Source organism: Mus caroli, chromosome 9 (assembly GCF_900094665.2).
Source record: "Mus caroli chromosome 9, CAROLI_EIJ_v1.1, whole genome shotgun sequence".
In the NCBI taxonomy this organism is placed as follows: Eukaryota; Metazoa; Chordata; class Mammalia; order Rodentia; family Muridae; genus Mus; species Mus caroli.
Window position 1 is genome coordinate 115,179,331 of NC_034578.1, and position 21,774 is coordinate 115,201,104.

General features: G+C 46.2%; 1 protein-coding gene across 2 annotated transcripts in view; it reads right to left on the bottom strand.

Moving 5' to 3' along the window:
- Positions 1-1,749: 1,749 nt before the first annotated feature.
- Positions 1,750-21,774, bottom strand: part of Scn11a (sodium voltage-gated channel alpha subunit 11) — a 66,883-nt gene continuing 46,858 nt past the window's right edge. The window contains exons 20-26 of one of the 2 annotated variants that reach the window (XM_021173442.1): positions 17,997-18,098; positions 17,350-17,619; positions 15,996-16,049; positions 13,033-13,170; positions 7,108-7,212; positions 5,691-5,961; positions 1,750-2,777 (exon numbers count right to left, since the gene is read on the bottom strand). In XM_021173442.1, coding sequence (XP_021029101.1) covers positions 1,750-2,777; positions 5,691-5,961; positions 7,108-7,212; positions 13,033-13,170; positions 15,996-16,049; positions 17,350-17,619; positions 17,997-18,098 — 1,968 coding nt within the window. Of the gene's footprint in view, positions 2,778-5,690; positions 5,962-7,107; positions 7,213-13,028; positions 13,171-15,995; positions 16,050-17,349; positions 17,620-17,996; positions 18,099-21,774 lie in introns of both variants that reach the window. The other variant, XM_021173441.1, reaches the window with a different exon arrangement.

Here is a 21,774-nt window from a genome sequence, read left to right on the forward strand (position 1 = left end):
GACAGACAGACAGACAGACAGAGGGTTTGAATGAGTGAGAAGGTTATGAGAATCTGGGAGGAGATAAGAAAGGGCAACATGTAGCCAGAATATATTGTAGGAAAAAATTACTTTTGATTAAGGAGATCTATAAGGTCCCACCCCAGAATAGCTTCTACACAAGGATCTATAATGGCAGGAGTTATTTAGCCTGCCCCATCTGTTACCACCCACACTGGACGGAGAGAATTCACTGTGACTTTTAAACTGGCAACTCCCTCAAGATCTTTACAGTCCTGCATGGAACTCTTCATGGCTCATCTCAAAAGATCCCTGGTCCCACAAGCACCTCCTTCCTCTTCCCATCAAGGTACCAGGGGTTACTCTGTGTCTCTCACTGTGATAAATGCCATAACCAAAACAACTCGGGGAGGAAAGGGTTTATTTCAGCTTATACTTCCAGGTAGCAATCCATGACTGAAGGGGGTGAAGGCAGGAACCTGGAGGTAGGGGTGGAATCAGAGACATCAGAGGAGTGCTATCTGCTGGCTTACTTTCTGGCTCATGCTTGACTAGCATTTTATATACCCAGGCCCTCCTTCCTAGGAATGGTGCCGCCCACAGTGGGCTGGTGCCACCCACAGTGGGCTGGGCCCTCCCACGTCAATCATGTTCCAGACAGTCCTTCACAGATGTGGCCACAGAGCAATCTGAGGGAGGCAATTCTTCAATCAAAGTTCCCTTTTCCAAAGTGACATTAGGCGCATCAAGTCAGCTATAAAAATGAGCCAGCACACCCAGTCTCTCTGGGGAGCTGGGATTGCCGGTGGGCTGCCGCCCAGATGTGAGTTCCGGGTTCTGATATTACCCAGCCACGTTGCCAACCCAGCCATCCCCAGCCCTGCTCTAACTGCAGGTGCTTTACCCAGAAACAAGCAGACTTCTTGCTGGATCCGGGAAATGGCGGCTGGAGCCAGACCAGGCTGGCTCTGGAACATTGACTATACCTATTTCTTCCCATCTCGTCCTTAAATAATTTCTGTGTTTGTAGGTTGGAACCCATCATAGTGGGGACATTCACGTCACAGAAATCCGTGACACAAGGCCTCTTCCTCCCAAAGAGCCAACTGCTAACCACCTTCCTGACAAATGACTGGCTCCTGGCTACATCAAACTGCCACTCACGCAAGCACCAACCAAGAGCTCACACAACCACCAAGCAAGAGGACATCTTCTGCCCCGCTCCCTGCCCCCTCCTCAATGAAATGGAAACTAGAGGTTCCTTTTATGTATTTATTTGTCAAACACCTGGGACAGAGATCAGAGCTCCTGAAAGTTGGGGTGCTGACAAGCCAGAGTCATGCTTTCAGGTTTGAGCCATACACCCAAATCCGCAGCTCTGGTAGAAACACCGGCAACAAAGCTATTTACTTACGGCAGGGTTTTGACTTCTCACTTAACATGCAAAGGAGCTACATGTGGCAGATCACATACTTAAAACTGAACAGACATGTGATCTTTCCCTCTCGTTTCTTTACATAATTTGAACTGTCCTTCAGGCCTTCCGCTACTGTGGATGTCCTTGGCAGTCCTTTCTAACATATTTTGACATTCAGTCTATCCAAGAATCATTTAAAAATGGACACCAACCTATCACCTCTTTCACCCAAGAAAACAAGTTGAACGGCCTGTTCAGTGAGTGCGCCGCTTGTTTGCCAGAGGCTGGGGGCTGAGCTGTGAGGCTGTGAGGTAGGGGTGCAGGTGGGGGTTTCAGTCACAGTGAACCTTGATCTTGGGCACATCCAAGCTAGACAAGTCTCCATTGCAAAACACCTGGGGCGGTGAACTTGGCCTGCCTTTCAGCCTCAGCTTGATCATCTTCTCCATGTGTCTGCGGTACGCCCTCTGGATGACAGCGGCACATTCCTCCTCCTCCTTCCTCTTGGTGGTGGTGACAATGGGCTCGTACAACTTCTTGAACGGATTGGCCTCCATGAACTTCTCCTCCATCATGGCTTTCATGGTATCCAAGCCGCTGGAGTTCCCGAGGACCCTGGTGGTGAACGCAAAGAGAACATCCAGGCAATGGAGGCGATCACCCATCACCATGGGCAAGTCCATCATGAGAAACTGAAACCTGTTAGGCTTGGCCACGCGCAACGGCTCGGGCAGGGCATCGGCGAAGTCAGAGAGGGATGAGTACTGGATGAACTGTGTTGCTTCGGGGTCAAACTTCTCCCAGATCTCATAGAAGATTTCAAAGTCGTCTTCGCCCAGGGGGTCCTCGCTCTCCTCCGTGGCTGTGTTGAAGTTCTCTAGAATGACAGCTATGTACATGTTAACCACAATGAGAAAGGAGATGATGATGTAGCTGACGAAGTAGACTATGGCTATCTGCGGCTGCTGGCAGCTGTCTTGGGAGGAGGAATTGCAAGAGGCTTTGGGTTCTAGCATGGGGTTGAGGAGAGCATCCCAGCCGGCCGAAGTGGTTATCTGGAAGAGGCAGAGCATGCTGCCCGAGAAAGTGTCAAAGTTGAAGATGTCATCAATCCCAGAGCCTCTCTTCACTTTGCAAAACCAGTTCATCCCAAAGATGGCATAAATGAACATCACCAGAAAGAGAAGCAGACCGATGTTGAAGAGAGAGGGGAGAGACATCATCAACGCGAAAAGGAGTGTCCTGATTCCTCGAGCTGCCCGGACCAGTCTGAGGATTCGACCGATCCGAGCCAAGCGGACAATTCTGAAGAGCGTGGGCGGGAAGACGTTGCTGTTCTCCAAGCCAGAGACCAAGGTACCTAGAGAGGGAGGACCAGTGAGTTCCCAACATACACTGCAGCTTCCAACCCAGCCAGCCTCCTACCTCAGAATCCTGAGGGGGCCGACGTGTTACACACACTTTGTCAATTATATGTAAAACTAAGAAATGTCCACTTGTGGTTTCAATTTGAAAAATAATCTCTAAGGGCCATATAATTTTATATGGGACTTTTGATGGCAGCTGGGATGCATACGCCATTGAAGGCAAGGAAGGAAAATATGGCAGTTTATAAAGGGTTATCTATCACCAGTTGCGTTTCCCTTTTAGCTACCCACGCGGTAACACCTGCCAGGATTTGTTCCTATTTACTGGATGCAGGTGGGGGCTCTTCCAGGGTTCATGGAGAATTTCTCAAGTCCGGCTCAAGCCTTGAGTGGACATCAAGAATCTGAGGGACTCAAGTTCATTAGAAGGGACGGGTATGTATTCAGCTGGCGTTCTGATCGAGCCCTCTACGGTGAGGACAGACAGACAGACTGTGCTGTGTGGAGTTGGAGGGAGGTGGCAGCCCTGAGACTTTCCTCTCCTCCAGAGATGCCCACTGATCCCTGTTTGATGTTCTGCTCACCCTGAGGACCCCTGGGGTCTCAGGAAGCTCACACATGTCCCCTGCTGTGGACACCTCAGAAATGGTGTCTCAGAGCTTTGCGCAAACTGATGAATATTTGGACCTAAAATGCCGCCCTGTTTTCTCATTGCTTGCCCAGCAGGCGAGGGCTATGAGGAGTTAAGGCATTTACATTTTGGCCCAAATATTAAAGAATGGCTGGAACATGCTTGCCTTGTGTAGACATGGTCTTCCCCTTGCTCTGAGGTCATTAGGGACCACGGCAGTGAAAATGCTTTTGCCAGTCTCCTGATGACTACAGAGAACTCACTTGCTCCACCTCATCCTCTGACTGTATAAAAGACATATCGCTAACTGGGCAAGCGATCCTAGCAAGGGTGGTGCTCACTCAGCAATACCAGCCCTTTGGGGTTAGCCGTAAATCCGTCCTGGACTGATCGGGCCCTGTGTGAATCTGTCTTTTCTCTGAGTGCAGTTTTTAGGTTTGCTTTTTGTTTGTTTCTTCGTTTTGTTTTTGTTTGGTGAACCACAAGACTTGGTATTCAACTAAATGAAGTAAGATTACTCTTCAGTTAGAGCTGGCTAACTCCAGGGCTCCTGCTCACACTCATTTCGCATCACTGTAAAAGCTCAAGAAGGAGCTTGGGGCAAGTGTGGAGGCCAGGTGCTGGGTGTGGCCCAGGTGCTGGGTGTGGGCACATGGTACATGGAACTCTGCACATTAGTGAACAGCATTTGGCTTCTTGCAAAGATTTTGTCCTGCATTGGAGCAAAGTTTCTAGTAGCATGTGTGATTTCCATCACCTGGGAGCTGTTAGGAGGATCCCAGAGACAGTTCTAGAAGCCACACAATGCCCAGCACATCCTGGAATAGGTGATGGATTGATGATCCTCTTCACTTATGGGAGGAAAGGATCATGGTGCTCCCTTTGGCTCAGGGAGGTCCCCAACTCATCTGTCTACCATTCTCTAACCTCTATTGACATCAGTTTTACCAGAACTTGGGATCAGAACTAATTAATAAGGATCATAAGTCTATTTTGCCGCTAACATATGAGCCTCTTTAATCTACATAAACCTCACAGCTTAGAACCCTTGTGTAGGGAGTGTAGCAGACTCCCTACACAAGCTGCATTACTTAATATCAAGAAAAGCCGCTCAGTTCTAAGCCTTTCTGAGATGGGATGAAGCCTCCATTTGTAAAATTCGGTTCTCCTCGTCGTCATTGCTTTCTGAGCTACGAGAAAGACTCTTGGACCCTCCTGCACCGTGTGAAAGATGAAGTTAGGTCAGATGTGGTAGCACACAACCCATAATCGCAGCACTCAGGAGGCTGAAGTAGGAGGTTTAAGTGAGCTTGAGGCAAGCCTAGGCTGTATGATAAATTCCAGGTCAACCTGCACTACAGTGATGCCCCATCTTAACATTCCTCCTCAGAAAAAGAGAAAGACAGGAAAAAAGTCAAAATAATGGGTTAGTTACAATCAAATTTCAAGGACCCAAATAAAATAAACTCTAAGGCTTAGCCATGAAGAAGTATAATACTTAAAAAAAAAAAAGAAAGAAAGGAAGGAAGGGAGGGAGGGAGGGAGGGAGGGAGAGAGAGAGAGAGAGAGAGAGAGAGAGAGAGAGAGAGAAAGGAAGGAAGAGAGAGAGAGGAGAGAGAGGGGAGAGAGAGAGAGAGAGAGAGAGAGAGAGAGAACACAAAAGAATAGAGGGAGTAAGTGTTTGCTAATGACGAGACTCATTCTCCCATGTGCTCATGCTTGATGCGACAGGACTGTGGCTATGAGAAACCCACTGGCTACAGAGAGAGACTTGCTGTCGAGTGGGGTCAGAGCAGCTGAGACACATGCAGCCCATACCTCATCCAAGTAAACATGGGAATCAGGATAAGGAGTAGGTGCTACTTCTCATGTGAGGCAGTCTTGACAGCCGAGTGGGAAACAAGGGAGCCCTGGCAATGGACCCTGGTCCAACAGCTGCCCTTGTGGGTTTTGAACCCAGGCACCAAGGGCTCACAGTGGTAGGGGAGAGGTGGAATTCCCATGCCGCCACCTGAGATGTCAGGAAACACTGCAACAACTGTTAATGGAGATACTTTGTTTCACTCCATTGAGCAAGCAAATCTTGTAGCAACTTCCCAACAGAGCAGCCCTCCTTAGCCCCTGCCACCACCTGGTTTGTCCAGATACTACATTAAGCCTAATCTGTTGCTTTAGAGAAGCTCGACACACTCCGCACTCGACACACTTCCAAATGATTATCTTTGGGGTTTACTTCTGTCTCTCCTGGAAGGTCCTGGCTACTGGGTTTACTTACTAATGATAGAAAGAACCACGACCACACAATCAAATAAGTTCCAGCCATTGGTGAAGTAGTGTTGCCTCAAAGCAAAGACTTTGATGAGACACTCTACGGTAAAGATGACCACGAAGACTATGTTGAGGATATCAAAGATTTTCTTCACTTCGATGGGCTGGCCCTCAGATTCAGCCATCATGATAATCATGTTTGTGACAATAAGACCTAGAATGATGACGTCAAAGACCTGGCTTGTGACCAAGTCGAACACGAAGGCTTGACATTTGTTCTGAGGAGGAAAAAGAAAGGAGAAAATGATGTCGTTAAGACGACAAAATTTGTTTTCTCTTACAATGAAGGCAATTCGTTGAAATATACACAAGACCCCTTCAAAGGACAAGAAATTCTCATCGCTTCCCACTGTGGCTGGGTAACTGTTTTATGTGCTTGGGCTTGAGTTTCCACTTCTACTTTAAAACAAAAACATAAATCAAAAATAGCCCCAGTAGCAACAGAATTTTGATGTGATGAACAGTCAGTGAGGCTGAGATAAAATGGCTCATGTATGTTTCAACAGTATAAAGATGGCCCTTGATGTCTGTATCTGCATTTACCCAAGAGATGGATGCAGAGAGTGTCCACTTATCCTGGGCAAAATGGAACAGACACCTCCAAGTCTCTGTTTACCAGTTCAGAATACTCGGAATGTGAGCAAAACTCTTTATTCACACAATTCTTAAATGTCAGTGTTTAATTCTAGTTGGAATAGGCTAGAAAAACAACATCCCAGTCCAGCAATTATTAAAGATGGAGAACTGGCTGTTTCATAGTATCACTGGCGATGAAGTTGAGCATTGGCTCTTTTTTTTTTAAGTTTTAAATATTTTAATATTTATTTTTGTTGGGTATAATGACGCATGTCTTTAATCCAAACACATGGGTATCTATGTAAGTTCAAGGTAGCCTGGTCTACACAATGAGCTCCAGGCTACCAGAGTCACCTAATGAGACTCTGTGTTAGCAGAAAATTAAATGTATCAGTCAGACTCTCAATAACGAACATACATGTCTAATTTCCCTAAGAACTAGGGTACATCTTGGTTTTATAAGTTCTAAGAAAACATGTATGTATTTAATATGATGTTAAAGATCCTGGGGTCTGGAGAGATGGCTTGGTGGTTAAGACTGCATACTGCTCTTGCAGAGGACCTGAGTTCATTTCCTAAGCATCTGGGTCAGATGGCTCACGAGTGACTGCTCTGAGGGATCTGATGCCCTCTTCTGGCCACTGAAAGCACTGCACTCACCTACACATACACAAGTACTTTTTAAACAATAAAAAGAATACTTCCTTTAAGCATGAACAGGAGGCTTTTTAGAACCCTGCGCCCTCAGATCATGCATCCTGCATGTGTGCTTAGTCAGTTGTTCTCACCAGGGGCCTTGGGATGGGCTTTTGAGGCTTCTTGGTTCCTAACTTTTTCATTGCATTGTAATATTTCTTCTGTTCTTCTGTCATAAAAATGTCTTGGCCACCTAAGTGCACGGAGATATCGACAATCAATTAGCTTCTGCTAGCCATCTTTGCCAATAAAGTCCTGAACTTTCAGTAACAATTTTAAAGTTACATGTCATTTTTATCAATAGCTCCTCTTCCAAAGGAACTTGAAAGAATCTGGACTCTGGGACCAGGAGGAAAATTGATGATAAGATAAGGGATAAAAGAGGAATGAGGTCATGTCATTCAGTTATGGCTCACTTCTTAGAACATACAGATCACACATTTTAATGATCATCCTACAGAATCGTTGTAAAAACTAAATACATGTCAGGCTACATAACAAAACAGTAAGTTAGTCCCAATGCCACTGCTGGAGGCTGGAGGGATGGGTCAGTGGTTAACAATGAATGGCTCTTCCAGAGGATCCAAGCTTGGATCCCAGCACCCACGTCCAACATATATAATAACTCCAGTTCCTGGAGATCTCATGCCCTCTTCTGGTCTCTTCAGGTACTGCACTCATGCATGCACCACACACACACACACACACACACAATAACATCTTTTTCAAAAGGAAAGTGTCCCTTGGCAGTCAAATCCAATAAGAAACACAATTGTCACTAGCAGTAAAGTACCCTTGAGACTGTAATGCATGTGTTTGTTGAGGATATTTGCATGAGTTAGCTGAGGATATTTCAAATATTTATTTTGTTTTCAATTATGTGTATGTATGTTTGGGTGTGGGTATGTTCATGTGACTGTAGTTACCTACAGAAGACAGAAGAGAGCATCTAATACCCGGAAGCTGGGGTTTATAAAGGCAGTTATGAGCTATTCAACCTAGGTGCTGGGAATCCAGCCTAAGTCCTCTGTAAGAGCTGTGTGGGCTCTTAACTCTGAGCCTCCCCTCCAGCCCCTGTGGAAATTTTAATCTGTTATATCAGAAGGGAGAGGAAGTGCCAATAGATGCCCATTTCTACAAGTGCGCTTCCTTGTAGCTTTGGACTTGAAGTAGCTCTCTCTGTGCAAAGACCTAGAAACAACAACAGGCATCTACCAGAATGTGGTTTGAAAACTTCAGCATTCATCAATCTAAGCCTGGGACATCCTGTTGTTCCAAGTACAAAAATGCTGTCAAATAGGAGGGACTTATTTTATTTGGACCCTGATTTGAACCCAAAACTGTAATAGAAAAAGAAACAGATTTTAAAAATACAAATTAATAAATCTTTCAGGAAAATTAAACATAGTTGTGAATTGTATATTTAAAAAAATGGTGATCTCAGGTAAAGAACTTATTGATGTGTCTGCCCAAAAGACTTAGAAAAACAAGAACAAACCAGTAGAGGGAAAGAGACAAAGTGGGTCATGGCAAAAATCAACAAAATAGAAAGAGAACAAGGCAAAGAATTTAAGAAACCAGGACTTTGTTCTTTGAAAAGATAAGCAAGACTGAAAACCTCGTAGTCACCATTAGTCTCTCGATGAGAAAAGCCCAGATTAACAGAGTGAGAGAGATGGGAGCCTTCAATGCTCACCACATGCAGGGAGGCACACCCCAAAAATGTCAAAATGAAACGCATCATTTTGTGCACTAACTTAGAAAAAACAAAGTCAGACATGGTAGGTAGCTCATAAATGTAATCCTGGCACTTGGGAGCTGAGGCGAAGCACTGTTATGTGTTTGGTGCCAGCTTGACACAGTGAGTCCCAGGCCAGCCTGCCTCAAAAAAAGCAACATTGTTAATAGTCATAGAGAGAAGGACAAGAGGAGGGGGAGGAGGAGAGGTGAGGGAGGGGGAGGGAGGGGGAGGAGAAGGAAGAGGGGGAAGAGGAGGAGGGGGAGGGGGAAGAGGGGAAAAAGGAAGAAGAAAGGGAAGAGGGAAAAGAGGAGGAGGGAGAAGAAGAGGAGGAGATGAAAGATAGCAGCTCTGGCTAACGTAACAAAAGTGAAAGGCATGGCAATCTGAGGAAGTACAATTTGATGAATTTTTTTAAAGAATTTGTTCCAGCCGGGCGTGGTGGCGCACGCCTTTAATCCCAGCACTCGGGAGGCAGAGGCAGGCGGATTTCTGAGTTCGAGGCCAGCCTGGGCTACAGAGTGAGTTCCAGGACAGCCACAACTACACAGAGAAACCCTGTCTCGAAAAACCAAAAAAAAAAAAAAAAAAAAAAAAAAAAAAATGCAAAAAAAAAAAAAAAAAAAAAAAAAAAAAAAAAAAAAAAAAAAAAAAAGAATTTGTTCCAAGTTTTTTAGGTAAGTAATGACATCTTGGTCATGTTTGAAACCAGCCCTGTGCGCAAGTGGGAGAGCAGAGCAGGTAAAGGTGCTGCCTTACGAGCCTGGAGACCTTTGTTCAACCCCCAGAATCCACGTAAGAGCTGAAGGGGGGAACCAACTCCATGAAGTCCTCGGACGGAGGTCTCCATGTTCCATGGCCACCAGCATACCACGCACATGCACATATAACGGTAATAAATGAAGTTCAAAGATACGTTTAAACAGAACTTGAGAGTAGCCTGGGCTTTGTTGTGAAACCCTGACTCAAAAAAAATCAAAACAAGCCAGCAGACTCCACAAACTTAACTCTTCCTAGGACTGCTCTTCATTTTTATGTGATTTAAGAAAACATTTTGAAACATTTTATGAATGAAATGAAACAAAATTTCCTGGGGGGCGGGTGGGCGCTCTGTGGGGGCATCGCCTACAGGAGGATGCTCTTCTGTAACAAATATGATGCTGGATGCTGGGTGTTTTAGGGTCATTCTAGAATGTTCTTGTTCACTTTTGAAGTTTTCCATAATGTAACAGATAAAACAAAAGGATGCCGTGGTGAGTGTGTTGCGCCCAAGGCTTTCCAGCAGAGGGTTAAGTCAGCGCTGCTGCAAGGATGACACCCAAATAGCTGGTATTGATTGCAATGAGGCCACGCATTACGGAGGGGTCGCGGAACTGCTCCCTCCTCCCTGAGCAGCAGACTCAATAAGGCAGCGCCACAGCAGCACTGGACTTTCCCAGCAGATGCTGAGGACAGAGGTTGGCAGGGAGGTACAGTTCAGATGAATTAGAAGAGATCAGCAAAAAATGTAAACAAGCCTTAGCACAGCTATAAAAACCAACGACCAAGCGCTGAGCAGAGGGGTCAGAAGCGTCTTGTGCTCCTACAGGAGAGAAAACCCAAAGGCAGAATTTGTTTGGTTTTTTTTTGTTTGTTTGTTTGTTTGTTTGTTTTTGGAGACAGGGTTTCTCTGTATAGCCTTGGCTGGCCTGGAACTCACTCTGTAGACCAGGCTGGGAATTTGATTCCACAAAAAAGTCAGGTCTGTAAAGATTTTAAAATATATATATTAATAAAAAAAAACAAAAGAACTGGGGTAGGGAGGGGTAGTGGGCAGTGCCTGCTATGCAAGTGTAAGGACTGGAGTTTGAGTCCCCAGAACCCACAGAAAAAGCTGGCTGGGAATTGTGGCTAAGTGATAGGGACTTGCCTAGCATGCCATTGGGTTTCATCCCAAGACTGAAAAGATAAAGTTTGTGAGTGTGGAAGCATGGGCCTGCTACCCCAGCCCTGGGGAGGTAGAGGCAGGCAAAACCAGTGAGGTTCAGTTTCAATGAGAGACTCTGCCTCAAAAAATAAGGTGGAGGAGACACTCAGGAAGACATGCACACAGACACACTAAGAGACACACAGACACACACAAACACACAGACACACAGACACACACAAAAACAGACAAACACAGACACACAGAGACAGACACACAAACACGGACACACACACTTAGGCACACACAAAAACACAGAGAAACATGCACACACACACACAAGCATGTGCACACAAACACGATGCAAAAAGAAAGTCACAAAGTAGACTTAATAGGCTGAATATACATAAGAAAAGAATGACAGTGTGGGTTTAAAATGGCGCAAGTAGATGCTCCTTCTTAGTGTCAGGACCACTGATTTATAACGAGGCATGTAAGTTGGTCTAACACTGAGCTGACGAGGCGTGTTATGACCACTAATGACCAAGCAAAGGGATATAAAACCACAGTGTAACACTTTCTACATCTGTCTAGGACAGCCATTGTAAATGCTAGTGATGGGGTGGTGAGGACTCAGGGCCAGCCATTCTCAAATCCGGGAAGTGACTGGGCAATACCTCTAATGTTTTAATTATGGGATGTTATACTAAGAAAATAACCAGAATTTTAAGGGTGTTCCATGGTTGCTTAAGCCATTGAGAAATGTAGAAATGACTTAGGTGGTTAAAACGAGATCAACCCAGACAAATTATTGAATATAATTCAGCTCCCATGGTGTGTGTGTGTGTGTGTGTGTGTGTGTCTGTGTGTGTGTGTGTGCAGGTATGTGCATGCATTCATGTGTGCACAGAGAAAAGGACACAAGGTGTCCTGTTCAATCGCTCTCCATCGTATTCCCATGAGACAGCGTCTACCACTGACTGGAGCTAGGCTGGGAGCTAGCAAGTCCCAGAGGCCTTCACATCTCTGTGCCCACAGCACTAGAGCTAAAGGCGTGAGGAGCTGTGCCCAGCTTTTAACATAGGGATTTGGGATTTGAACTCAGTTCTTCATAATTGCACAGCAAGCACTCCTACCCACTGAGTCATCTCCCTAGCCCTGAAAATTCTTATAGCAAAAAGTAATTTTATGAAATAGGCTATGACTATTGAGCTTATGCATCCCCAAATTAAAAGTATAAGGTAACTTATACTCTTATATGCAATGTGTATATATGCATGTGAGTATATGTATGGTTAATAATTTGGGGCTGCAGAAATGACTCTGTGATTAAGAGCACTTGCTGCTCTTGAAGAGGACCTAGGTTCAGTTCCCAGCACCCTCATGGTGGTTCACAACCATCTGTAACTCCAGTTCGAGTGGATCTGACACACCGTTCTGTCATCTGTGCGCACTGCACACATGAGACGCATAGACATTAAGGCACACCAGCACACATACAATAAGAGTGTTGTTTTGGTTTTGGTGGTTGGTTTTGTTGTTTAGTTTCTTAACTGGAGAGGATTATACCAAACTGTATCAAAGTGATGAGGCATTGAAGAGGTCACTATTTGATGACAGGCAACATAGATCTAAAGTTTCTTTTATCTTCCTTAATTAGCAGTGTTAGCCCAGAGGCCAGTGGCTTTCAGGATCAGGCAAATAAACAATAGATTGTTACAGTGCCTGGGGCAGGAGCCTCCCTAACGTCTTCTCTGCCCCAAGCATCCGTCCAAGCCGGTTCAGGAGACAAACTCAGGCAGTTGGGAGCCAGAACACAATAATCTCAGAGAGGGAAGCCTGTTTCTCTTTATTGTAGTCAACAAAATACTCTTGCGATGTTACTGAGCCGTGACGGCTGTGCACACATGCTAACTGTGTTGGTTGCTACTCTCTTCAGGGCCAATTAGTCGCTGCCCACAACGCAACAAGAACCACCTGAATTATGCCAGAGCTCAAAAACCATGTGCAACCAGAATCCACATTCCTTGCCTTTTGTTTTGTTTTGCTTTCTTTGTTTGTTTGTTTTTGGAGACAGGGTTTCTCCACGTAACTTCAGCTGTCCTGGAACCCTCTGGGTAGACTAGGATAACCTTAAACTCCCAGAGATCCACCTGCCTCTGCCTCCCAAGTGCTGGGATTAAAGGTGTTCAGCACCACCCATGGTTCTTGCCCTTATCTCTGAGACCACTCTGGTGAGCTCCCCAGCTGCCCGTGAGCGCGTGAGAATGGCTGCTGCTGTGAACAGCCTTCTTTCTACATTAGCATCACGTTCCCTGCAAGCATTGGCTGGCCCTGGTGAGAGCACCCAGCCAGTTCAGCGTGTATACTTATCTTTTTCTGCTGCTGATTGAAGTTGTCGATGATAACACCGATAAAGAGGTTCAGGGTGAAAAATGAGCCGAAGATGATAAAAACCACGAAGTAAAGGTATGCGTATAGATTCGCCTCAAATTCCGGCTGCTCATCTTTCTGTTGGGGATGTTTTTAATGAGAGAAAAACAATTACTGAAGGGAAAAAGATAAAGCTGCCCTAGCTGCCTCGTTCAGAAGACCAGAGTGGATTTCCCCAGCATGTTTAACCACATAGCATCCTGCCGGGAGTTGTGCACCTCTGGACGCCCCTTCTCTGAGTCCCTTGCTAAGCTCCAGATGCACGCGGTGGGGAGATGGGAGCCAGGAGGTTTGAGCTTTTCTCCCAGACAATGAAGAGCATTAACCGATAAGAAGAAAGGGGGAGGGATGTGGTGATATTTGTCTTCTGAAGGTCTCTCAGATGTCTCAGGGATAGGCCATTGAGATGAACCCAGCACAGGACACACCCACCTCGGGCAGAGGGGTCTGGACTTGACAGCTGTTATACAGCTGTTTCTACCCTTCCATGATGCCAACATTCTGCCTGTGGTTGTGTCTTCTCCCTTGTCAGATGCCAGTGCTTGGCACACCTTCTGGGAGGTTGATTTTTCAAGACACAAGAGGGAACAGACAGATGAGTAAGTGAGCAGATGAGCTTGTGTGTGGACACTAGCTGATGACAAGCATGCTCTCCCAGCTCAGGGCATGCCTCAGCACACACGATCCTGCTCAGCCTGGCTTCTCCATTTATTTCTCTCTCTCTCTCTCTCTCTCTCTGTGTGTGTGTGTGTGTGTGTGTGTGTGTGTGTGTGCTGTCCATGGATATGTATTTGCATGTGCATGCATGTTCACACGTGTGTCTGCACACATGTGTGTGCACAAGTGCACCATGGCACATGCCTATGGAGACCGAAACAACTTGCAGGAACCGTCCACCATGTGGCTCAGAGAGAAGGAACTCGGATTGTCAGGCTTGATAGCAAATTACCCACTGAGGCCCTGGCCCTCCCTCTACCTTAGGCAGAGTCTCTCATCTGAGCCCAGAGCTCACTCGGATCGCTAGTCTACTTGCTCCTAGAATCCCATCTCCACCTTCCACACACTAGAATTACAGCCAGGGAGCTTTCCCATGCCAACCCAGCATCTATGTGGATTCTGGGCATCCAAACTCTGGTCCTTATTCATGCACACATATCCTACACACATATCCTACACACATATTCTACACACATATCCTACACACATATCCTATACACATATCCTACACACATACACACAAACAATAGGTTAGAACTTAAACATTTAAACTGTATCTATGACATGCATAATTATGAGATATGAATATTACAATAGATTACAACATTAACATTAAGTCTCTACTGTTAGCTTTGGCTTTCCAGGAATGAGATTTTGTTAATGTACCGAGAATTAAGCTAAGTGATTTGTTGCTATGCAGTATCTACACAGAAATGCCAGTCTGTTAGGCTATGATGAAAACCAGTAGCCATGAAGACTCTGCCTCCTTGGTTCAGCATCTTTTCTGCTCCCAGACCCCCTTCCCACCCCACCCCACCCCCTGTCTGTAGCCCTGACTCCATATCAGGCATCAACGCTGGAGAGTCCTCAATACAGTGACCACAGATGTGTTATGAAATGAAATGGACAAAACTCCCACACCGGTTGCATTCTTGACTCAACTGTCAGGCTCTGCCTAACTCTCTCCTCATCCCTCCTCTGGACCAGACAAGGAACAGGAGACAGACCAGCCTGCCTGCCAAGTGCATTTCCAACTTTGGGACTCAATTCTGACTTTCTCTTCCGCTGAAATTCTACAGTTGGGAGTCGTGGCTACTCTCCTAACACTTCCCCAGTTCAGACACGCAGACTCTGAAAGGTCGTCCCCTCCTGTCCATCATTTGGAGATGAGCTATAGGAAAGTTGGAGCACCTTGCTATGACACTTAGTTTCTTTCAAGCTGACACAAACTAACGCCCCCCCCCCGCCCCCGGGAAGAGGGAACCTCAACTGATGATTGCATCTATCAGACTGGCCTGCAGGAAAGTTCGCAGGGCATTTTCTTAATTCCTCACAGATGTAGGAGGACCTATCCCTAGGCAGATGGAGCCAAACTGTATACGGAAAGTAGTTGAACAAGCCAGGTTAAGTGTGCTAGCTAGTTTTATGTCAACTTGACACAAGCAAGAGTCACTAAAGAGGAGGAAGCCTCAATTAAGAAATTGCCTCCATAAGATAAGGCCTGTAGGCCAACTTGTAGGGCACAACCCACTGTGGGTGGGGCCACCCATGGGCTGGTGGTCCTGGGTGCTATAAGAAAGCAGGCTGAGCAAGCTATGAAGTGCAACCCAGTAAGCAGCACTCTCCATGGCCTCCACACCAGCGCCTGTCTCCGGGATCCTGCCTGGTTCAGGCGTCTGCCTTTGCTTCTTCCCTCAATGGTGTGCTACATAAGCCAGACAAACCACGTCCACCCCAGGTTGCTTATGGCCATGGTATTTCATCTGAGCAATGGTAACCCTAAAGAAGGTAGAGGATGTAAGCTGCCTCCCCCCCGCCCCCCGGGTCTCTGCTTCAGTTCTTGCTTCCTGGTTCCTGCTTTGGCCAGTGTTTTATCACAGCAACAGAAACCAGGCTAGGACACATGGAGTTCTTGTTCTGGCCCCCATCTCCTACATGAATGGTTTTCATTTATTTTCCCTTGACACAATAAAGGGAATGTTGGATTCTACAGAATGCTGGGGTGTCAGCCACAGAAAATATATCAGTGATCTCTTTATCAGTCCATGTCTGCACCATAATTTTGTCTCCAGAACAAGGGTGTGGGATAAGGAAACTGCCCTGCGTGAAGTTAGGGGCCATCTGCAAACTCATAGTTCCTCCGGTTTGAGCATAACACTCTAGAACACAGTGAGAATTTAACTCACCCCTCTGGAATCAACAGCTGCATTCATAATGTCCAGCCAGCCCTTATAGGTCGCCTGAAACAGAAGTAGAAAACTTGGACACAGCTGTAGACTTTTTTCATCAACAGAAGCATGCCACCCAGAAACTTGTCGAGCCCCGTGGGTGGGTGTGTGTTAGCTGATTCTCCCTCCTGCCCCAGAGAGAGGTCCTCAAGAATGAACAGTCTGGATGTGAGGAGGGGTGCTGTGCCTAATCTCCGTCGTCTTCTTTCTCCCAAGACTAATGGCTTCAAAACAAAATCAATGTCTACACAATAGGCTACTTGGGAAGAGCCAGGCAAGGTTCTTTTTGATAGCACACATTTTCTGTGCTACCTGACCAACACCTGGCTGCTGCTACTTGAAAAAAGAGAGCTCTTTACAATGTCCTGAGCTGCACCAAAGGCTCCCCCTTCTGGCGGGTGCTCTGAACAGCAAGCAAGGTAGCATAGAAGACAAAGCAAGGAGAGTAAAACCCTAAAGTGGGGGCATTACTATGCAGGAGTCACCCAGACCCGCATCAGGGCCTGTGGTGAAGGTGTTTCTGAGGATGTTTAATTGACAGCAGACTCATCTTGGATGTGAGCAGCATCAGGATATGGTGAGTAAAATGAAAACAAAAAAACAAAAACAAAAAAAACCCACCGGCATCTCTATCTCTTTCTACCCACTTCCTTCCGGACTGTAGAGCCCGTGGGTCCAGCTTCCTCACACTCCTGCCGCTGCATCTAGACAATTCTCACCACCATGTCTTTCCCCACCGTGGTGGTCCAGTCTCTCAAAGCATGTGCAAAACTAGCCCTGCCTTAATTTGCTTTTGCCAGGTGCTGTGGTTTGAATGGGAAATGCCCCCCACCCCAGTTCCTGTGTTTGAATACTTGGTCCCACTTGATGGTACAGTTGGGGAAGATTATAGAACTTTTAGGGAGTGGAAACTTGCTGGAGGAAGTGTGTCACTGGGGTTGGGATTTGAGGATTTACAGCATGCCGTGATAGCCAGCTTCCTGGTCCTCCCACCATGCTCTCCCAGCTCTGATGGACTGTATTCGCTTTAGAGCTATAAGCTAAAATAAAATCTAAGAAAGACTTTTAAAAGAAACTTTCTTTTTTGTTGTTGTTGGGTCTTTAATCACAGCAACAGAAAAGTAACTACGGCCTAAGGTGTTTTGTCAAAGTAATGAGAAAAGTAACTAAGTTGGTGAAAAGGCTCTGCCCCATCCCCACCCTGTAGACAGGACTAGGATCCAATCTCTCCCTTTGTGGAGTCATTGTGGTTTTAGTCATTTGTATTTTTCCAAGCTTCCTCTTCCTGGACGCAGACAGCCTCAGCACTTACCACTTGCAGCAGGGCAAGGTAGGCATTCCCCACGTTGTCAAAGTTGACATTCGGGACTTTCCACGTGTAATTACTATCTAAACATTGGCTTTGGTTTGGAACATTGGAAGCGTTGAAATATTTATTTATGTCTGTTCCGTTAATGCATCTTCCAAACGTCCCAGAAAAAAAATTTACTCCCAGGATACAAAATATGAGCCAGAAAATGAGGCAGACCAGCAAGACATTGAGGATGGCAGGTATGGCACTCATGAGGGCATTGACAACAACCTTGGGGAGGCGAAACAAAGGAAAATGTTACAAACAGAGGCACAGGGCACGTTCTCTACCTTCCCAGGGGAGACCCAGCTTGCAGGGCAGGGCTCCTAGAGTTCTTCTGTCTTTATTCTGAACATCCCTGCTTTCTGCTCATACGGCCACCAAGGATGACCTCAAAAGTGCCCTGTGACAATGTCATTAGATACGTGGGGCATGTCTTTCCCAGGATGCAGGGAGGACAGAGCCATTGGTTGTCTTCTCACTTCTCACAGTCCAGACCCTGGTCTGGTTGGATAGGACCCCCGTAAAGTATTGACAAAAGACCGAGGGCAACTGGCTTCTTCTGGTCCTGTTAGCTGGGTTCTCACCCATCCACCCGGGGCATGTACCTTCATTCCTTCAAACTGAGACAGTGCCCGCAGAGGTCTAAGCGCTCGCAGAGTCCGGAAGAACTTCAAGTTTGGTAAGTTCGTGAGGCTGAGCACAGACACCTGTGGAGGAGTAGGGGCGAGGAGTCTGGTGAGGATAGCACATCTAGTATAAATTGGCAGTATTTGTAATGTTATCAAGTAATGCAAAACTTTCCCCATAATGGCTATTCCAATTAAATTATTGGTGGTAATTAGAGATTTTAAATTTCTGACATTCTTTCCAACACAGCTATTCCTTGGGGAAAAAAAATGGTTTTCAACTAATGAATTAGGTAAACTCTCACTTTAAAATGCATTTTTGTGCTGGCTCATGAAATGAGTCTCATTATTCGCATATGCCAGCAACCAGAGCTTCTCCTGTGAGGCTATGTCTGTGTCCTTCGTTTACCCTCACCTTTGGCTGTCATTTCCTCATGATTTGTGTTATATATTTTATATACTATGGATAGATATTAATATCTGTCAGGTACACAACAAATACAAAGTCCTGGAATCCAATTTGTCTTTAATTATAAGTTTAGCACTTCTGAGGAGAACAAAAAAGTTCTACATTTTAGTAGAGATGGACTTAAATATTTTTGTGCTTTAAGTTCATGTTTTTCTACTCCAAAATTATTATAAAAATCATCATCTGGATTCTTTTAAACTTTTTTCCATTTATTAAGTCATTTATTGTGGGAGGGCGGGCATTGTATGGCGTTCAGAGGTCAGAGGATGACTTGTAGGCGTTAGCTCTCTTCTACCCTACAGACTCTGGGGGTTGAACTTGGGTCATTGAGTTTGGTGGTAAGCACCTTTACCTGCTGAGCTATCTCGGTGGCCCCCAGTGTATGCAATCCTGATTGATTTGTATGTAATCTTGGTGGTTTAAATAAAAACGGCCCCCATAGGCTCGTATATGTGAATGCTTAGTCACCAGGGAGTAGAATTGTTTAATAGAATCGAAAGGATTAGAAGGTGTGGCCTTGTTGGAGGAAGTGTGTCACTGGGATGGGTTTTGAGGTTTTGAAAACCCATGCCTGACCCAGTCTTGCTCTCTCTCCTGTGGATCAGGATGTAGCTCTCAGCTACTGCTCCAGCACCAGGCCTGCCATGCCTACCTCTGTGCTCCCTACCCATACCACCGTGCTCCCTACCATACCGCTGTGCTCCCTACCACAACAACAGACTAAGCCGACACTGGTAGCACGCCCTGGTTAAATGTTTTCCCTTATAAAGTTTGCCATGGTCGTGGTGTCTCCTCACAGTGGTAAGACTGTGTCGCAAATGAGGAGACTAGAAGTTTGCAGGATCAATTCCTTGTTTCAGGCATGGAGCTGACAAGCTGTGAAGCTGGGATCCTCTCCACAGTCTATACAGTGTTAAGACCAGTGCTGGGACTCACTCCCGGGGAGCCTCCTTTGAGAGTCATAGGTACAGGATGATTCATTTATTTTTGGTTGTTTATCTCTGTTCTTGGGTTTTGTTCTGACTGCTTTCTTAGCAAGACTGCACTGGTGTTGGGCTGGGCCTGCAGTCCCAGCCGACAAGAGGTGAACTGGGCAGGAGAACTGGAGTTCTAGGTCATCCTCAGTTACACAGAGCGTAACTGAGCCACAGCCTGGGCTACAGGAGACCCTGCCTCAAAAACGAATGAACAGGTTGCACGTGGTCTCGTTTGGACAATTTGCAGCTTCCCTCTTCAGAACAATTCGATTAATGTTGAATTTAATAAAACTTAGTAAAACTTGCCTGTACAAACCACCTGCGCCTACTGGTAATTCTTGACTGTGCCTTTAGATCACTCTTTGATATAATTAGGGACTGCTGCTAGGTTTACACTATCTATTTTGAATTCATGCTATTTATAATCTTCATTTGGACGCTCTTGTCTTTGTGGGTATGCACATTTGTACATACGCAGCATGCGGAGGTCTGACTTCAACATTAGTGTCTTCCTCACTCCCTCTCAGCCTTAGGTTTTGAAACAAAGTGTCACTGAACCAGAGCTCACCCACCCAGCGAGGTAGCCTCAGGGTCCTCGGATCTCTGTCTCCTCGGAGGGAGCTGGGATTAGCTCACTGTGTTTGCTTTGTCATGGGAGCTGGAGATCTGAACTCAGGTCTTCATGTTTGCACATCAAGTCCTCTGCCAACTAAAGCACCACCCCAGCCCCTTCCCTACCGTCTTAAATAGGAGTGGAGTTTGTATGACGGTGTATGTGTGATGTACCCGTGAGAGCCCTGCACCCAAGAGGGAGACTTACTAGGTTTGACTCCCAGCTCTGATGCTTCCCGCCAGGAAGTCTTGAGCAGTTCCTAGCCTTTCTGGGTTACTTTCTTTCTCTGAATTCAGGGAAAATAAAAGTCCCTTTCTCAGAGAGTGACTATGACAAGTAGAAGAAAGAAGAAGACTTTTGGCACAGATGGCAGAAAATGTGGCTGTTGGAAGTTTTTGTTTTTCTCTCCAAACATGACATGGTGCCATCTTGGGTTTTGTACCTGGTTGGCCATGGAAACTAGAGCAGCCTGATACAGTGCTGGCCAGGTCTATGGGCACTCCCTAGAGAGTGGAAGAAGAAGGGAGACCTGGGAATCCCTTACCTGAGACCCTTCTCCCAGCACAGGTGATCTTGGGAGATGCTAGAGTATATAGGGAATGGAAGGGTGACTGACAGCAGGGCTCCATGATACACCTTCCTATAGATGGGGCGGAACTCTGCCATGATGCAGATGTTCTAGGTCACCCACAGTCCGTGAGAAAGCCCAACGGACTTATCAGTGTCACCAAGTTGGACCTGGAAGTTGTCCTTTAGAATATTGGTGCCCATCTGGGGTGGGCAGACAGATGTTAGTTGTTTCTCTCGGGAAAAGCTAAAGCCACGGTGGTGCAGAGGAAGCATCCGGATGCAGCCACTACTGCTATTGTTAACGTTAGCACTACAGCCCTGGTCACCACTGGTCTGCTCTATGTACCGAAGCAGGCTGTTAACTGGAGCTTCGGGATTCTCTGTGAGGGTGGCACATGGCAGGTGGCAATGCCACAGAAATCAAATCTGCCTCATGATCTGGCTACTGGTCTGTGGCCTCCCTTCCCCCCAGCCTGGAACCTGCCTGCTCAAGGGTGGAGCTACCNGATCAGAATGTTGTCTTGACTCCATTGTTTCTTCCGCCCCGTCTAGATTCCTCTCTTTGCAGGGAACTGCCATTCTCAGTGAACCGTTCGTGTTGTGGACCGCGGGCGGGCCGCAACACTGGTCTGCTTTGAGAAGTCTTTAAAGATAAAAAAAAATAATAAAATAAAGTTGGGTGGGGTGGGAGGTCTGGGGAGGTGGCTCAGTGGTTAAAGTGCTTTCCCTGCAAGCTTAAGGTCCAGAGTTTGGATGCCCAGAGCTCTTGTGAATGTTAGGTGGGTGTGGTCTCCCACATGAAATTCTAGCCTCAGACGGCAGAGAGGCAGGGGATTCCCAGAGCATGCAGAGCAGCCACATCAGTGAGCTCTGGGTTTGATTAAGAGACCTTCCTGAATAATAAGATGGAAGAGCAAGCACTGAATGGTTCCTGACATCAACCTCTGGCTTCCATGTGCACACACGCACACACGCACATGTTTATGCATACAAAACCATACATACATACATACATACATACATACATGTACACCACACACATATGAAAATGGAAAAGGGAAAAAAGTTAGAAGGAGAAGGAAAGAGAGAGAATGCCTGAAGTTCCTCTGGGTTGGACACAAGCATGGT